This window comes from Sphaeramia orbicularis, chromosome 19 (genome assembly GCF_902148855.1).
Source record: "Sphaeramia orbicularis chromosome 19, fSphaOr1.1, whole genome shotgun sequence".
Classification (NCBI taxonomy): domain Eukaryota; kingdom Metazoa; phylum Chordata; class Actinopteri; order Kurtiformes; family Apogonidae; genus Sphaeramia; species Sphaeramia orbicularis.
In genome coordinates this window covers 42,941,448-42,957,045 of record NC_043975.1, presented here as the reverse complement: position 1 = coordinate 42,957,045, position 15,598 = coordinate 42,941,448, and the positions used below count along the sequence as shown (strand labels likewise).

The following is a 15,598-nucleotide window of genomic DNA, read 5'->3' as shown; positions in this document are numbered from 1 at the left end:
GGCACAACGCGCTTACGTTACTGACACAAAGGAAGTGTTCGGTTGAAGTAGTGGGAAGATGGAAGAGGCGAGTGAATACAACAATGACGAAAGACAAAAAAAACACAATAAAAAAAGACAGAACATGTCACAAGTGTGGAAGCATTTCAGACCCGAGATAAAATAAAATTAACGTAGGGCAAATCCATGAGATTAACGTTAATGTACCTTACTAACATAACGTTAGCCCTGCGGAGGGTTAGGTTTGTGTTCATTACGGCTACTGTCGAATGTGTGGCTAGTTTATTATGATTGTGACAAGTATACATTTATGCAGCGAGCAGTGATTTGCATGGTTCATTTTCTAAAAGCACGAACGAAATGGTGCACGGCTGGGTGAAAGTTTTCTCTGACCTCGTCATGGCCGAATTTTGGCAAAATGTAACTACTTTTTGCAAAAATGAAGTGAATCATTAATTAACTGGACGTGTGTGTGTGTGTGTGTGTGTGTGTGTGTGTGTGTGTGTGTGTGGATTATAGGTTATGAGACAGACAGATAAGGTGGGGTGGGGGCCGTTGCCTTGATTCTCCTGAATATAGCAGAAATGTGTAACACTGTTCATGCATGGACTTGTTCCAAGTTCCCGTTCTAATGTTCTTGTCTCTTTTATGCCACAACACATTCCTGTTATGTCTAAATTGTAAATTTTGAAACTTATATCTGCCAAAGTTCAGTTGCACAACAAAAAGGCAATGTTTATGCCTTTTTAAAAATTTATTAATGCCTTATATTAATGATACTTACAAGAAATACCAAGTTGAAAGTAATTAAATTTTATTTATTTTTATTCGTGTTTTATTTATTTTTATTTGTGCTTGCAATTGCCTCTGGAAATGTTTCTAGTCAAGAAAATACATTTTGTTGTATATGAACAGGGTGGGGAGGCAAAATTTACAATGAACATTTAGTTGTTTTTTCTCAGCAGGCACTACGTCAATTGTTTTGAAACCAAACATATATTGATGTCATAATCATACCTAACACTATTATCCATACCTTTTCAGAAACTTTTGCCCATATGAGTAATCAGGAAAGCAAACGTCAAAGAGTGTGTGATTTGCTGAATGCACTCGTCACACCAAAGGAGATTTCAAAAATAGTTGGAGTGTCCATAAAGACTGTTTATAATGTAAAGAAGAGAATGACTATGAGCAAAACTATTACCAGAAAGTCTGTAAGACACCATTAAAGAAGAATGGGAGAAGTTGTCACCCGAATATTTGAGGAACACTTGCGCAAGTTTCAGGAAGCGTGTGAAGGCAGTTATTGAGAAAGAAGGAGGACACATAGAATAAAAACATTTTCTATTATGTAAATTTTCTTGTGGCAAATGAATTCTCATGACTTTCAATAAACTAATTGGTTATACACTGTCTTTCAATCCCTGCCTCAAAATATTGTAAATTTTGCTTCCCCACCCTGTACAATATGAATGTAACAAATAAAACCGTTAATTATTAAAAAAAAAAAAAAAAAAAAAAAAAAAAAAAAAGGGAACCAATTGGTCCTTCATTATTAAGTGAAATACCTCATTTCCTTTTGTGTATTTATAATTGCTCTTTGACCAAGCAAAAATAAGTTTTATCCAATTACTCGATTAATCGAAGGAATTTTCAGGAGAATACTCAAATACTAAAATATTTGATAGCTGCAGCCCTAATTTCAAGTCCCTGTCAAATATTATTTGGTATTTAGGTAAATCCATGAGCTGCATGACAAACTAAACCACACATGCAGTGTCGGTTAGAAATCATTAAATCTGGCTAACTAATTAAATCGAAAGTGTGCGTGCAAGTCTGAATTTGTTCAGTCTGAATATTTTCCACAAGTATCAGAAAAAATGAGCAGTTGGTCTAAATTTGGGCAGTGAAGTGTGTAGAGCTCAAACGATTACTCAATTGACTCGAATCAGTTAAAAAAATATATTCAGTTACAATTTGTGAAATGAAGCTTTGACTCCTTTATTTTTTCCATTGTCCTTCAGTTGTATGTTAGTTCAGTTGGTATCAGTTGGATCCAAATGTGTTGTAGACTGAACTGACAGATTGTTTGTAGATGTTATTGGACTGGTTTGTTGTTTATATCTATAGCTATTTTTATATATACTTTTATATTTACCTCCGCCAAGTAGGTTATGTTTTTGCCAGGGTTTGTTTGTCTGTCTGTTTGTTTGTCTGTCCGTTAGTGTGCAACATAACTCAAAAAGTTATGGACAGATTTTGATGAAATTTTCAGGGTTTGTTGGAAATGGGATAAGGAAGAAATGATTAACTTTTGGGGGTGATCCGGAAGAAATCCTGGATTCTGGATCACTTTGAAATTTTCGTTAACATTGTGGTAAATGGGGCCAAAATTTTCGTTTCCCAATATCTCGCTTAATTATTGACCAAAACTCATGAAATTTAACTCAGGAATTGACAATGGGGTCCTCTATCACATTTCAAAGGCTGATCCAGATCTGATCCAGAAGGCGGATTTTCTTTTAAAAAATAAATGTAGGATTTGTATCACCGATTATGTGGGGAATTTTTGCGCTTGGCGGAGGTCTGCGCTCCCCGAGTGCTTTTCTAGTGTTATTGTTATTTCTAGATAGATATTTTTATATATACTTTTATACTGTTGTTATTGTTATTTCTATATAGATATTTTTACATATACTTTTATACTGTTGTTATTTCTATATAGAAAATTTTTATATATACTTTTATACTGTTAATGTTATTTTTATATAGATATTTTTATATTTACTTTTTCTTTTATACTTTTCATGGTGGTTGTTTCTGCTGGTTCTGGAATAAAGGACCAGTTATTTGTCATTTTTAGACATGTCTGTTTCATATTTGTAAAATTTTTTTCACCTATTTAAATAATCGTTAACTCAAATCGAGACAATAATTGATAGAATAATCGACTAAAATCAAATCCATAGGAAACGACATATACTTGGTTAAAATACTTTTAGTAACTTGCAAAAAAGCTATTACAAGGAACTGGGGAAGGACAGAACCACTGACACAGGACCAGTGGATCAGAATTATTGATGGAATATATACAATGGAAAGGGTGACTCACAGACTGCGATTACAGGAAGCACAAATGGACAAAAAGTAGAACAAATGGACTGTTTACATAGCGAAAAATGGTGGAAAGACTGGATAATGCAAATGTATTGAAATATGTGTAATGTACCCAAGCAATGTTGGTTTGTTCATTTTTTTGTTGTTTTGTCAAATATATGTTAAAAAAAAAAAAAAAAAAACTTAAGTGGAAAGAAAGAAAGAAACAAACAAACAACCCCCCCCCCCCCCCCCCCCCAATCCATAGCTGTAGTCCACCACGTAGCATGTAGAGGAGGTCCAATAAAAGTGTATATGATATCCCGTCCAGTCACAGAGCACTTGTGTGACCTTTGGTGTTTCTCACATTGTTGTTTCACTTCCTGTTTTTACACACATTCCTCTTTTGTCATGTTATGATTAGGGGTGTTAGAAAATATCGGTTCCGCAATATGTCGCGATATTTCATTTCACAATACTGTATCGATATTAAAAAGTACAGTATCGATATTTTTAGGTGTTTATTCAAATGTAGATATGGCGGAAGTTCATTTTAATTTTTTGGTTTTCTTTATTGTTTGTATGTTATTTATTATTATTTAACACTGTTTTATTAAATAATGTTAGTTCCTTTGCTGGGATTGAACTAAAATAATGTTCTGATGTTAGTTCTGAACTAATAGAATATGAACATTTGAACAGGATCTTAAACTGTAATGTCTGTAAAACAGAATTTCAGTTATAACACAGCTAAATTTTGTGATTTGACATTAGATCCTGTTCTGATAAAAAAAAAATGTGTTTAGTATCTGTGCATATTTCTGGTGTAAATCAGTTCTTCCAGGAAATAATCATTTTAAAAAAAGAAACAAACAAAAAAATTGTCTTTTTAACAGTATCATGATTAGAGCTGCAACCAATTAATCAATTAGGTGCTTGAAGCGAATGCAAAATTCACGATTCGATTAATCGACTCGAATTGATTGAAGGGAAATATTCTATTGCACTTTTCCTGAATTGAAGCTTCTTTGTGCATCACAATAAGCATCTGTGTGAAACACAACAGTGGAACCAATGTTTAACAGCCGAGAAATGAAGGAAACAAAGCTTTGATACGGGAGAATTGTGGTTGAATGATTTTTTTGGATCACTTTGAATCGGTTAATCGGTTGCATCTCTAATCATGATATATCGTATCGTGATCCTAGTATCATGATTTGTATCATATCGCCAGATTCTTGCCAATATACAGCCCTAGTAATATGTGTGTAACATCTGCAAAAACTAAATACGCAGATGAATGCACGTGGAATGTGTGTTGACATTTCGTACAGTCAGCATCTATAGCAGTATCTGTGCCGTTCAATGTGGGTTAAACCTTTACACATCAGACGACAGACATGAAAACATGATGCCGTTTGTGTGGAGCAGTGGTGCGTCTTACCTGGTACGGCTGGAAGGATGAACGGTCAGACAGGAAGTCCAGCTGTCGGTCTAACAAGAATTCCACTGCTGTTACCGATGACAACAGGCTCTTCCCTACCACTGGCTTAAAGGACTGCACACACAAAGAAAAAAACAACAAAAACAGTCAACAACAGGGCTGCAAGAACATATCGGTTCCAAAATATTTTACTTCATGATACTGTATCGATATTAAAAAGTACTGTATCAATATTTTTAAGTATTTATTCGAATGCAGACAGGGCAGAGATTCATTTTTGTGTTTTGTTTTTCTTTTTTGTTTATCAAGCTCTTTTATTTCTATATTCACATGGGTATTTTACTCTTTTATTTCTGTATTCACATGGGTATTTTACTCTTCTATTTCTATATTCTCATGGGTATTTTACTTTTTTATTTCTATATTCACATGGGTATTTTACTCTTTTATTTCTATATTCACATGGGCATTTTGCTCTGTTTGTAAACCACAACAGTAATATTGTGATATTGCAGGTCATACATGTAGTTTTTTTTGTTTTTTTTAATTGACAACAGCTATTTCAATCATCCTAAAAGCACTTTTTACTGTCTGAAAGAGGCCAATGTTAGTTTTTTATATTGGGAATGCAAAAAAATAATGCTGTGATGTTGGACAATTCAGGGACTGAACACTTGTCGCAAGAGAATACGAACATTTAAGCAGGATCTTAAACTGAAATGTCTGCAAAACATTATTTATTTATTTATTTGTGTGATTTTTGTTCTGGTAAAGCTGTGTGTAAAAACTTTCCTTATCCAAATGCGGCACGAGAAGTTTTTCCAGGAAATAATCTTTTAAAAAATGAAACAAAACAAAAAATATCACCTTGTTAACAGTGTCGTGATATATTGTGATATATCATGATTATAGTATTGTGATTTGTATTGCATCGCCAAATTCTTGCCAATACACAGCCCTAGTCAACAACAGGATCAATAACATAATATACACGTTTAAAATACGCCAACACATATGCACTGCTGGTCCATGAAAAATGCATTTGGGAGCTGCAGTCACTGACGGAGGAAAAAAACCCACTGAGCTAAAGTGAGAGCTGTGAAATGATGGAAAAGAAATGAATGGCAGAGCAGGAGAAAGAGTTAAAGGGAGAGAAGAAGAAGCAGCCGAAGAAGAGGAAGAGCACTAAAGTGATGAATAAATTAATGAGTAGAGGAAGTCTGACAGTTCAAAGGCATCAGGCTCTACTTTGATGTTGTGTATGTCTGCACACACAAATGATGTCTGAGCTCAGCTCTTACACACACAGCACACAGAACCAGCACCAGCCTCCACAGAACCAGAACCAACCTCCATGTCTGCTTTGTAAGGCTGTTACTGCACACAGAACCAGCACCAGCCTCCATAGAACCAGCACCAGCCTCCATGTCCGCTCTGGACAAAGTACATGTCTGAATGTGCTGTGGACCGGTTCGGTATGTTCAGTTCCATCCACCTCTGTGCAGGGGCTTCTCTACTACAGTCAGTTCTGTGTCTGTGTGTGAGATCCTGCAGTATAGACGGACATTTCAAACACAAATACTGATCCGGTACTGGTAGTTTATGTGGCTGTTTGGTGCATTCAATCAGCCAATTAAGCCCAATAATATTTGACAGCAGACGGTTCTGTTCAAATTCAGAACATCAAAGACAAAGTTAGAATGTCTTCACACTAAAGGCCCATTTTTGATCACTTTAACCCTTAGGGGTCCACGGTCAACATGTCGTTGCACTGGAAGTCGGTCACATAAACCACTGAGGACAATTGCATTTGAAAGCGCAGACTTGAAACACTCTCCCACTTTTTATTTGATGTTGATAGAGCAAATACAACCGGAGATATGACGGTTTGAAACCAGAGCAAACAAACGTGAATAAAAGTATGAAAATGAGGTGTGGGGGGATTATATTTCTGACCATATCTACATCATTTTTTGTCCTTTTTCAAAACTGAATAAACTGGCCAAATCTGTGGATTCTAATCAACGGACTGTATTAGCATTACAGGTAAAGGTGAGAATGACCCCCACCTGAAACCAGATGAGGAGGCTAGGGGGGTGAGAAAACTACAGAAAACGCCTAAAGACCTGCTTTTATGTCAAATATTTGAGTACAGTTTTAATTTATTACATTTTTGATTTTATATACCTAATATCTGGAACCACTATTCAATTGTAAAGTCTTTGAAAAGGTTCGTTAAGCATCTTTGTGTTATTTATGCAATAAAGTATATGCATTTTTCAAATCGGATTTTATATTTTTGGTCTTTTTTGTCCTTTTGTGTTTATATAGCAGGTTAAAGTGAAAAAATAATAGACAGATGAGATAGATGAAGTTGTGCTGAAAAAAAAAAAGATACCAAACATGGGTATAGTAAACATTTGTTTATATAGTGTATAAAGGCAAAATCAAAAGTATTGAAAAACGGCCAAAATGGGCTCAGACCACTAAGGGTTAAATACATTTGTGAAAAAGTATGTCTGTTTCAAACGTCAAGCAACACTGCGTTTATTCTTCCATGTGTCCATTATGTTGGAATGAGCGTTTGGTGATCAAATCACTAGAGGGCACCGCACTGAATTAACATATTGGCCAAACACCAAGAGGAAGAGTAGAGTTTAATGAGAGAAGAAGAAGAAGACAGTCAATAATTACAATGACAGAGGAGGTATTACTAATGTTGATACTGAGAATGTTCTGCCATTTCTGGAAATTATTCGTTTCAAATCTCAACACTGCCCCCTATGGTTCCCAGCAGTACTGCTCTGTACTCTCCATTTGTGTTCATCTCTGCAAACTCCCAGAGGACGGACAGCAATACAGACAGAATGAATGCAGAGGATGGACAGAAATACAGACAAAATGAATGCAGAAGACAGACAGCAATACAGACAGAATGAACGCAGAAGACGGACAGAAATACAGACAAAACTAGAAGCACTTGGAGAGCGCAGACCTCCGCCAAGGCAGATCAGCACCCCGGATTTGGATGAAAATTTCAGGAAATGTTGATACTGGCACAAGGAACAAATGATTAAATTCTGGTGGTGATCGGGGGTGGGGGGGCCATGGGGGCCCACTGATCTGCCTTGGCGGAGGTCTTCGCTGTCTTTCCTAGAAAAGCACTCAGAGTGCAGACCTCTGCCAAGGCAGATCAGTGGGCCCCCCCACCCCCGATCACCAAAAAATGTAATCATTTGTTCCTTGTGCCAGTATCAACATTTCCTGAAATTTTCATCCAAGTCTGTCCATAACTTTTTGAGTTATCTTGAACACAAACAGACAGACAGACAGGCAAACAAACCAATGATGACAAAAACAAAACCTCCTTGTCGGAGGTAATGAATGCAGAGGACGGACAGAAATACAGACAAAATGAAGGCAGAGGATGGACAGCAATACAGACAAAATGAAGACAGAGGACGGACAGAAATACAGACAAAATGAAGACAGAGGACGGACAGAAATACAGACAAAATGAAGACAGAGGACGGACAGAAATACAGACAAAATGAAGACAGAGGACGGAAAGAAATAGACAAAACGAAGACAGAGGACGGACAGAAATACAGACAAAATGAAGGCAGAGGACGGACAGAAATACAGACAAAATGAAGACAGAGGACGGACAGAAATAGACAAAACGAAGACAGAGGACGGACAGAAATACAGACAAAATGAAGGCAGAGGACGGACAGAAATACAGACAAAATGAAGGCAGAGGACGGACAGAATGCTCCATCCGTATATGGATGAGTATGTATCGTAGCATAAATGGGTCTTTAGGGTGTAAAATATTTAGTGGTAAGACACACAAACAAATGTGACAAATGTCCACCTCTACCGACCCTAGGCTGTTCATACAGCACAACCTTTACCCTGAAGGCTGAAAAAAGCCAAAAGGAAAACATTGCTCGATAGTTTTAGAAAGTGGGCAAATATAACCATGTGTGTCCGTGTATGTGGGGGGGAGGGGGTCGGTCAGTGCTGCTGTGATTTATGGTTGCATAACAAGGTCAGTGTGATACATGACACATGGAGAGAAACATGACTCCTGCCACCACCACCACTCCTCCTCCCACATCCACAAGGCAGTAGGACATTGTGTGTGCAAGCAAAACCTGATAGTGTGTGTGAGTGTGTGTGTGTGTGTGTGTGTGTGTGTGTGTGTGTGTGTGTGTGTGAGTGTGTGTGTGTACAGCTCTATTTCAGTCGCTCTATAGATACCACGTTTCCACACTGGATTAATTTTGGAGGCTGTGGGCCCTTCATTTGACACCTGAACTGTAGACTCCATCTATGAAGCACGAGGGGAACAAACTGATGTTTAAATTCATGCTGCTGTCCCTGCATTGAACCACAGCTGGGATAGAATATTCACACAAACTGAAAACAAATCTATGGATGCCCATCCCTGCGTGCATCATTCAGCTTCACTACGCCTGCCCTCAGCTCCTCCATATTCATCACACACTCCTCTGGATTTCTGCTGTTGTTGCTACATTATATATATATATATATATATATATATATATATATATATATATATATATATATATGTATGTATACACACATACATACATACATACATACATACAGGGTGTCCCATAAGTCTCCATACATAGGAAAAATAAACATTTCTTGACATAAACCATTTTTATTCATGTAATATGCTCTATATGACTGCCATTTTGTCGGGAACACATTTCAATGCGTGTCCTCCACTGCTGAAGAACTATAAAGAAGAAATATAAAGAAATACATGTTAGAACCATGGAATGTATTACGTGTCCTATGTATGGAGACTTATGGGACACACACAGACACACACACACACACACACACACACACTACTGGTCAAAAGTTTAAGAACACCCCAATTTTTCCAGTTTTGTATTGAAATTCAAGCAGTTCAAGTCCAATGAACAGCTTGAAATCGTACAAAGGTAAGCTGTGAACTGCCAGAGGTAAAAAAAAAAAAAAAAAAAAAAAAAAAAAGGTAAGGTTAAACAAAACTGAAAAATAATGTACATTTCAGAATAATATAAATAGGTGAACAAGAAATGGGTTAACAACTTAAAGCAGTTCTGCAGCAATGGAAGTTGATCAAGCCTCGAAAGTTAGTGCTACCAATTCCTACAGGTGTCCCAATGTTTCTGAATTCCTTCCAACCCCCTCTGTCTGCATAAAAGTAGTGTTAGAACACACTTTGGTACCATACCGTTGGGAGCATTATTTGAACAGTATTGTACTGCAGAAAGTAGTATGTTAGTATAAAAATGGAAAAGAGGAAAAGGCAATTAATGACAGAAGAGAGACAGACCATCGTAACACTTAAAAATGTAGGTCTGCCCTACAGAGAAATTGCCAAGAAAGTCAAGGTGTTAGTAAGTCCAGTTTCCTTCACCATCAAAAGGCACTCAGAACGTGGGGGAAATACTGGAAGACAAGAATGACTTATTCTATGGTCTGTATTAGCAGGATGATTCTACCTTTGTTTTTTTTTTCTGAAAAGCTGGGATGCAAGTCGACCTCATAACACAGGCTGCACACACTGATCAGAACCTGGATAACCTGGATCAGGGGCTGGATCTTTTTTGGGGGGGGTGGGGGGGGTTATGTTTTTTGTCCTGTAACATTTATGGTGTTTTGGTCCTTTCCTTCATTTTCGTTTTTACTATGGAGCTGCTCTTTACATTTATTTCATTCTAACTACACTGTCACAACACATATTGTTAAGTACTGATTCCTCTATTGCACAGGTGTCAAACATGCGGCCCGGGGGCCAAAACCAGCCCGGTAAAGGTCCCAATCTGGCCTGCAGGATCAATTTACAAAGTGCAAAATGCAAAAATTATCCTGAAGATGTTAACAATCAAGGGCATCAAACTCAAAAATAACAGCATAAAAACCTAGAAATAATAACTCCAAATTTTCTTCGTGGTTTAATGCAGGGCTCAAAATTAACTTTTTGACCTAGGAGCACTATGCTCCTAACCCTAAAAAGTTAGGAGCACAGGCTAAAATCTAGGCGCACCACTATTATATAAAAAATTTGGAGAACAAGCAAAACTCTTGGCCATACCAAGTAATATTCCTATATGTATTTAAGCAATGTTAACAACCTAGAATAAAGTATTTGAATAGAGTATGAAAGAAAAAGCTTACATTGACACAGGTGCAAAACAATTGTCAATGTGTGGTATATACTTTAGTTGGTTCTTGGAGAAGAAAGACTAATCACACCATTATTTGCAACAACCAACTTTTTTATTTCATGGCCTAAAGGCCCTTAGGGGCCGTTTACACGGCGTTGGATTCAGTCGACTCCGGGAAGATTTCATCGCGGATTAGCCTTCTGTTAACGTGGAAACGGTGCCTAGAGTGCCTGAATCCGGAAACTTTTGATACCAGGGTCCAGGGTGGAACGTTATCGATACGCTCCGCATTTCAGCTCCGTGTTAACGCGAGTCGGAGCGTTCCGGGGTAAAATATGACGTCACCGCATGCGCGCGCAGCCAACAACCGCCAGTTAACCCACTCCGGGCCAGTTGGTGGCGGTAATGCGCCTCCAAGCTGGTTTGCCAGCCTCTATGACACAATAAAGCTGCAGAAAAAGAAGGAACAACCACAACAACAATGGCCGGTTTCAGAACAACATACGTGCTGCTAACTGTGCTCAGCTCGTCTGTCCAGACAAAGAAGTCCTGCGTCTTTGTACGACCACTCGCCATTGTTGTTTGTAAATAGTGTTGTCCGCCTCCTCCTCTTCTTCTTCTTCTCCTCATTTAAAGGCTGTCTAAACCGGAAATTGTTTGTGCGCAGGCGCCTGTTTTACCACCACTGTTTCACTACAGCTCTACATCGCCAGCTACTGGTCTGGCATGGCCACTACAGCGTATTCAGCCGTCCTCGCGGACTCATGTTAACGCAGATCGTTATCATAGCGGCGGCGTCTTAACGCGGAATGATTTTATAACGCAAAGGAGAAATCTTTGCGGAGTGTTGCCGTGTAAACGTACCCTTAGTCACTGTGGTCTACACCACGCCTGAAGTCAGGAGATTGTTTCAAACGTCGGTGGAGTTATTTGATCCTTTTGTTTATGCCGCCTGCGCACGCGAGGGGGCGGGGACTAGATTTTCCGCTTCAGTCAGCGGGGCGTGGAGCTTGTTTATTTTCAGCTGACGAGGTACTTCTGCAGCCATTATTCTAGGCGCACGTATTAATTTTCGCTCAGTTTTTTATTGGCGCACCGTGCGATCCTAATCTCACAAACAGTCGCACTACCGAAATTCTCAGGCGCATGCGACCGTAATTCAGTCGCAGTCACGAGCCCTGTAATGTGAAAAAAAGTAATGACATTATGCCTGTAAATAATGGCAACACCAATTTTTTCTCTTTTATTTATTGCAAAGAACATTAAATTCTGATATCCTTTAACAAGAAAATGTCAATAACCTGAACAAATATGAACAACCTGGAATGTCTAAAGAAAAATAAGTGTAATTTCAACAATATACTGCCTGTTTTGTGACTTGGTAGATCTGATCTGTAATGCATATGTAGAAATCATTATTTGAGGCAGAATACTGATAAAATTGTACTTATTTTTCTTTCAAAATTTCAGTTTTTTCAGGGTTTTCACATCTTTTTTGTTTTGGATAGAAATAGTTTCATCATTTAATGTAATTTTTTGCACTAAACAATTTGGAGTTGTCATTATTTATAGGCTATTCTGTTATTATTTTACTGGTCCGGCCCACTGGAGATCAAATTGGGTTGAATATGGAACCTGAAATAACATGAGTTTGACACCCCTGCTCTATTGCATGGGTGTCAAACTCATGTTAGTAAAATAAATAGACATAATAACTTCTACATGCCTAATAATCCAAATATTTCACTTCGTTTTAGTGTAAAAAAGTCAGACTTCCTCAACATCCATGTAGACCTGACATTTGTAGAGAAAAATAAGTGCAATTTCAAGAATATTATGTCTCTTATTATTAAAACAACTTAGAGATCGCAGTTAATCTATTATTTTTTTATAAATTGAACTTTTTTCTTCTCAAAACATTTCAGGTTATTCGTATTTGTTCAGGTTATTCACATTTTATTGTGAGAATAGTCTGTAATTGTAAATATTTTCATAATGCAATTTGACACTCATGACTTAATACTTTCAGTAGAATTTTTCCACAGAATTACCCTTTGGTGGGCTGGTTTTGGCCTGTGGGCCACATGTTTGACACCCCTGCTCTGTTGGCACTTAAAAGAAAGTGAAAAATACTGTGTGTAGATGTACACAATTGGTAATAGCAACTATTGAACTTGTTGACTATTAACTCTTCAACTTTCACTCAGGATCATAAATCTGCCTTTAAACTGACATTTGGCATTTAGAATGAGAATCTGCAGTATTGTTTGATATGAAAATGGTAATATCACTGACATTTGGGCCCCACAGTCCAACCGTCTGCTGTGTGGAGGTTTGTCCCGTTCAAGGTTCTAATAGTTTTGGATTTTTCTTTATAGTTTAGTTTTATTTAGTTGTGACTTTTTTTTCTGTAATTCAGTTAGTTTTAAATAGTTTTTAGAGCAGGTTTGATAGTTTTTATTAGTTTTCATTTTTTTCTAAATGGTTAGTTTTAGTATTAATTTTAGTTTTGTTGTATCTTTTCTCTTCTTCTCCATCATATTCAAATAAATCCCAGACAGGATTCTGCTCCTTTCTCCCAACTTTAGTCTCCATCTTTCCAGGTAGAATGAGGACCAGAAGACGACTGTAAACCACAAGTAACCACAAGTGACGGACTGTTAAGTGTCGTATGGTGCCACAAGCAAAAATTGCTAGAGCGACATAAATCGATTTCGTATCAATGTGACATTGACAAAGACGAAAACGAAGGGAATATTATCCATAATTTTATCCGTTTTATTTAGTTTTGTAAACACACAATACAGTTTCAATTTGTTATGTTTTTTTTTCTTTTAATTATAGTTTCTATTACCTCCGCCAAGGAGGTTATGTTTTTGCCAGCGTTGTTCTGTCTGTCTGTCTGTCTCTCTGCAAGATAACTCAAAAAGTTATGGATGGATTTGGATGAAAATTTCAGGAAATGTTGACACTGGCACAAGGAACAAATGATTAAATTTTGGTGGTGATATGGGAGGGGAACTGCTCTGCCTTGGCGGAGGTCTGCGCTCTCCGAGTGCTTTTCTAGTTTATTTCAGTTAATGAAAATATTTTTTCAATTCTAGTTTTCGTCATTCATTAGTTTTCATTAACGATAACCTTGGTCCTGCTGAGCCTTGAGAAGGTGGAGGTCTGACTCACACACTGCAGCTACAGCCCAGAGCCTTTACAATGGACAGTGGAACAGATAGATGCTCTGATGCAGATACATGATGGGATCTTGACAGGATTTACACCGTGTTACACGTCAAATAGGTTTGTTATGGTAAGAGCCAGTGCGGACAGAGTAGGCAGCAGATCCACAGCAGCAGCAGCAGCACCAGCAGCCTCTAACTGCAGCTGTGTTCACAGTAAATGAGTGGGATTATCTCACCCAGAGAGGTCCCAAGGGCTACCCATTCATCTGGATGGTTTTAGGTGGATTACATTCCACTTAAATGCACAGAGTAGATAATTGGCAGCACAAAAACTGTGATGTTCCATGACAGTTAAACAAATCTAAGGCACTACGACATACATTTCTACCTACGCATTTGATTTTCTGCAAGAACACAAATATCATATATTAGTAGTTTATACAAGGCCCAGGTGAAATAGGATCTGCATAAAATACATTATAATGAATAAAAGAATGAACATTCAAGAGAAGCATAACTTTTGTACAGATTAACAGAGGTGGGATTTTCAAATGCAAAGGGAGGAGGGGCTGAATGTGGTCTTTAGCTTGAAATTGGGCAGATGTGATCCCTGCAAAGCTGTGTTTTCTGTTTGTTATGCACCTGCTTTAGTGTGGATGGTTACATTCATACAGAATAATCTCAAAGTCAGACTGAATTAGTTGGGTGTGACCTTCTGCTGACTCAACAGCTGATGAAAGACATGAAAACCTTCAAATAAGAACAGCAGGAAGTTATTTTGGGAGCAGGGGACAGCTGTGTTCAGTAACGCAGATAAAAAGCACATCTGCACCGTTAAATGCTGATCAGATTCTACGCTCAAAAGCTAAAAAAACCCACCAAAAACTGTCTTCAGATACTGTGAGACGTGTATTACACTGTGTTGTTCCATCACATTGATAAGAAATAACTATCAGTAATTGTGTCTGTGACTCCAAAACTGTCTTCAAAAGAATCCTTTGGAAATGACTGGATCCCAGCTGACAGAACTGGATCCCTGGTCTGATTCATCTGGTTCTCACACATCACACTTGCTCCAACCCTCTTTGAATCATGTGTTGTCACATGTGCACACAGTAGGGGTCCAAAGGTACAGGTAGTCCACGGTACGACCCGTACCTTGGTTTTTGGGCCACGGTTTTGGTTCGGTTCTGGTACGTGTTTTGCGCGTGAAGAGAAGGTTTTTTTCCCCAAAAAATTATATTTTGATTTTGCTTGTCAGCAAAAACTGAATTTCACAGTAGGAACACATTCTCTCACTGTACTGAATAAAATAACACTTTCTGTACTGAACAATAGAACTCTTTCTTATTCCTTTACTACTTTTATACAGTTGTATAAAACAGACACGTGCACACATAAGGCCCAAAGGGTGATTGAGCCCCTGCCCCTTTTTGCCTCACTGAAAAAAGTGTTCTTCCAAATCAGAAGGTGGCAGTAGTGCAGGTATCGACTGGTTTTAAAGATGAAACTCCACTCTGCATAGTTGTTTCCATTGTTTTGATACCTTCCGGCAGGCATGTCCTGGCTTACATGGAGGAGTGTCTTCACAAGCTCATAGAAGTCAACAAAGATATCATAGTTCTTTTAAAAGTATTACAGCGTAAGCGGATTGAGAAGGAGGTGCCATAGGAGACGGGCCATGA

The 15,598-nt window shown here is 37.9% G+C and overlaps 1 protein-coding gene across 1 annotated transcript in view; it reads right to left on the bottom strand.

The window, feature by feature from the left end:
- Positions 1-15,598, bottom strand: part of jmjd1cb (jumonji domain containing 1Cb) — a 334,742-nt gene that overhangs the window by 112,725 nt on the left and 206,419 nt on the right. Inside the window, 1 exon segment of the mRNA XM_030122304.1 lies at positions 4,541-4,654. Coding sequence (XP_029978164.1) covers positions 4,541-4,654 — 114 coding nt within the window.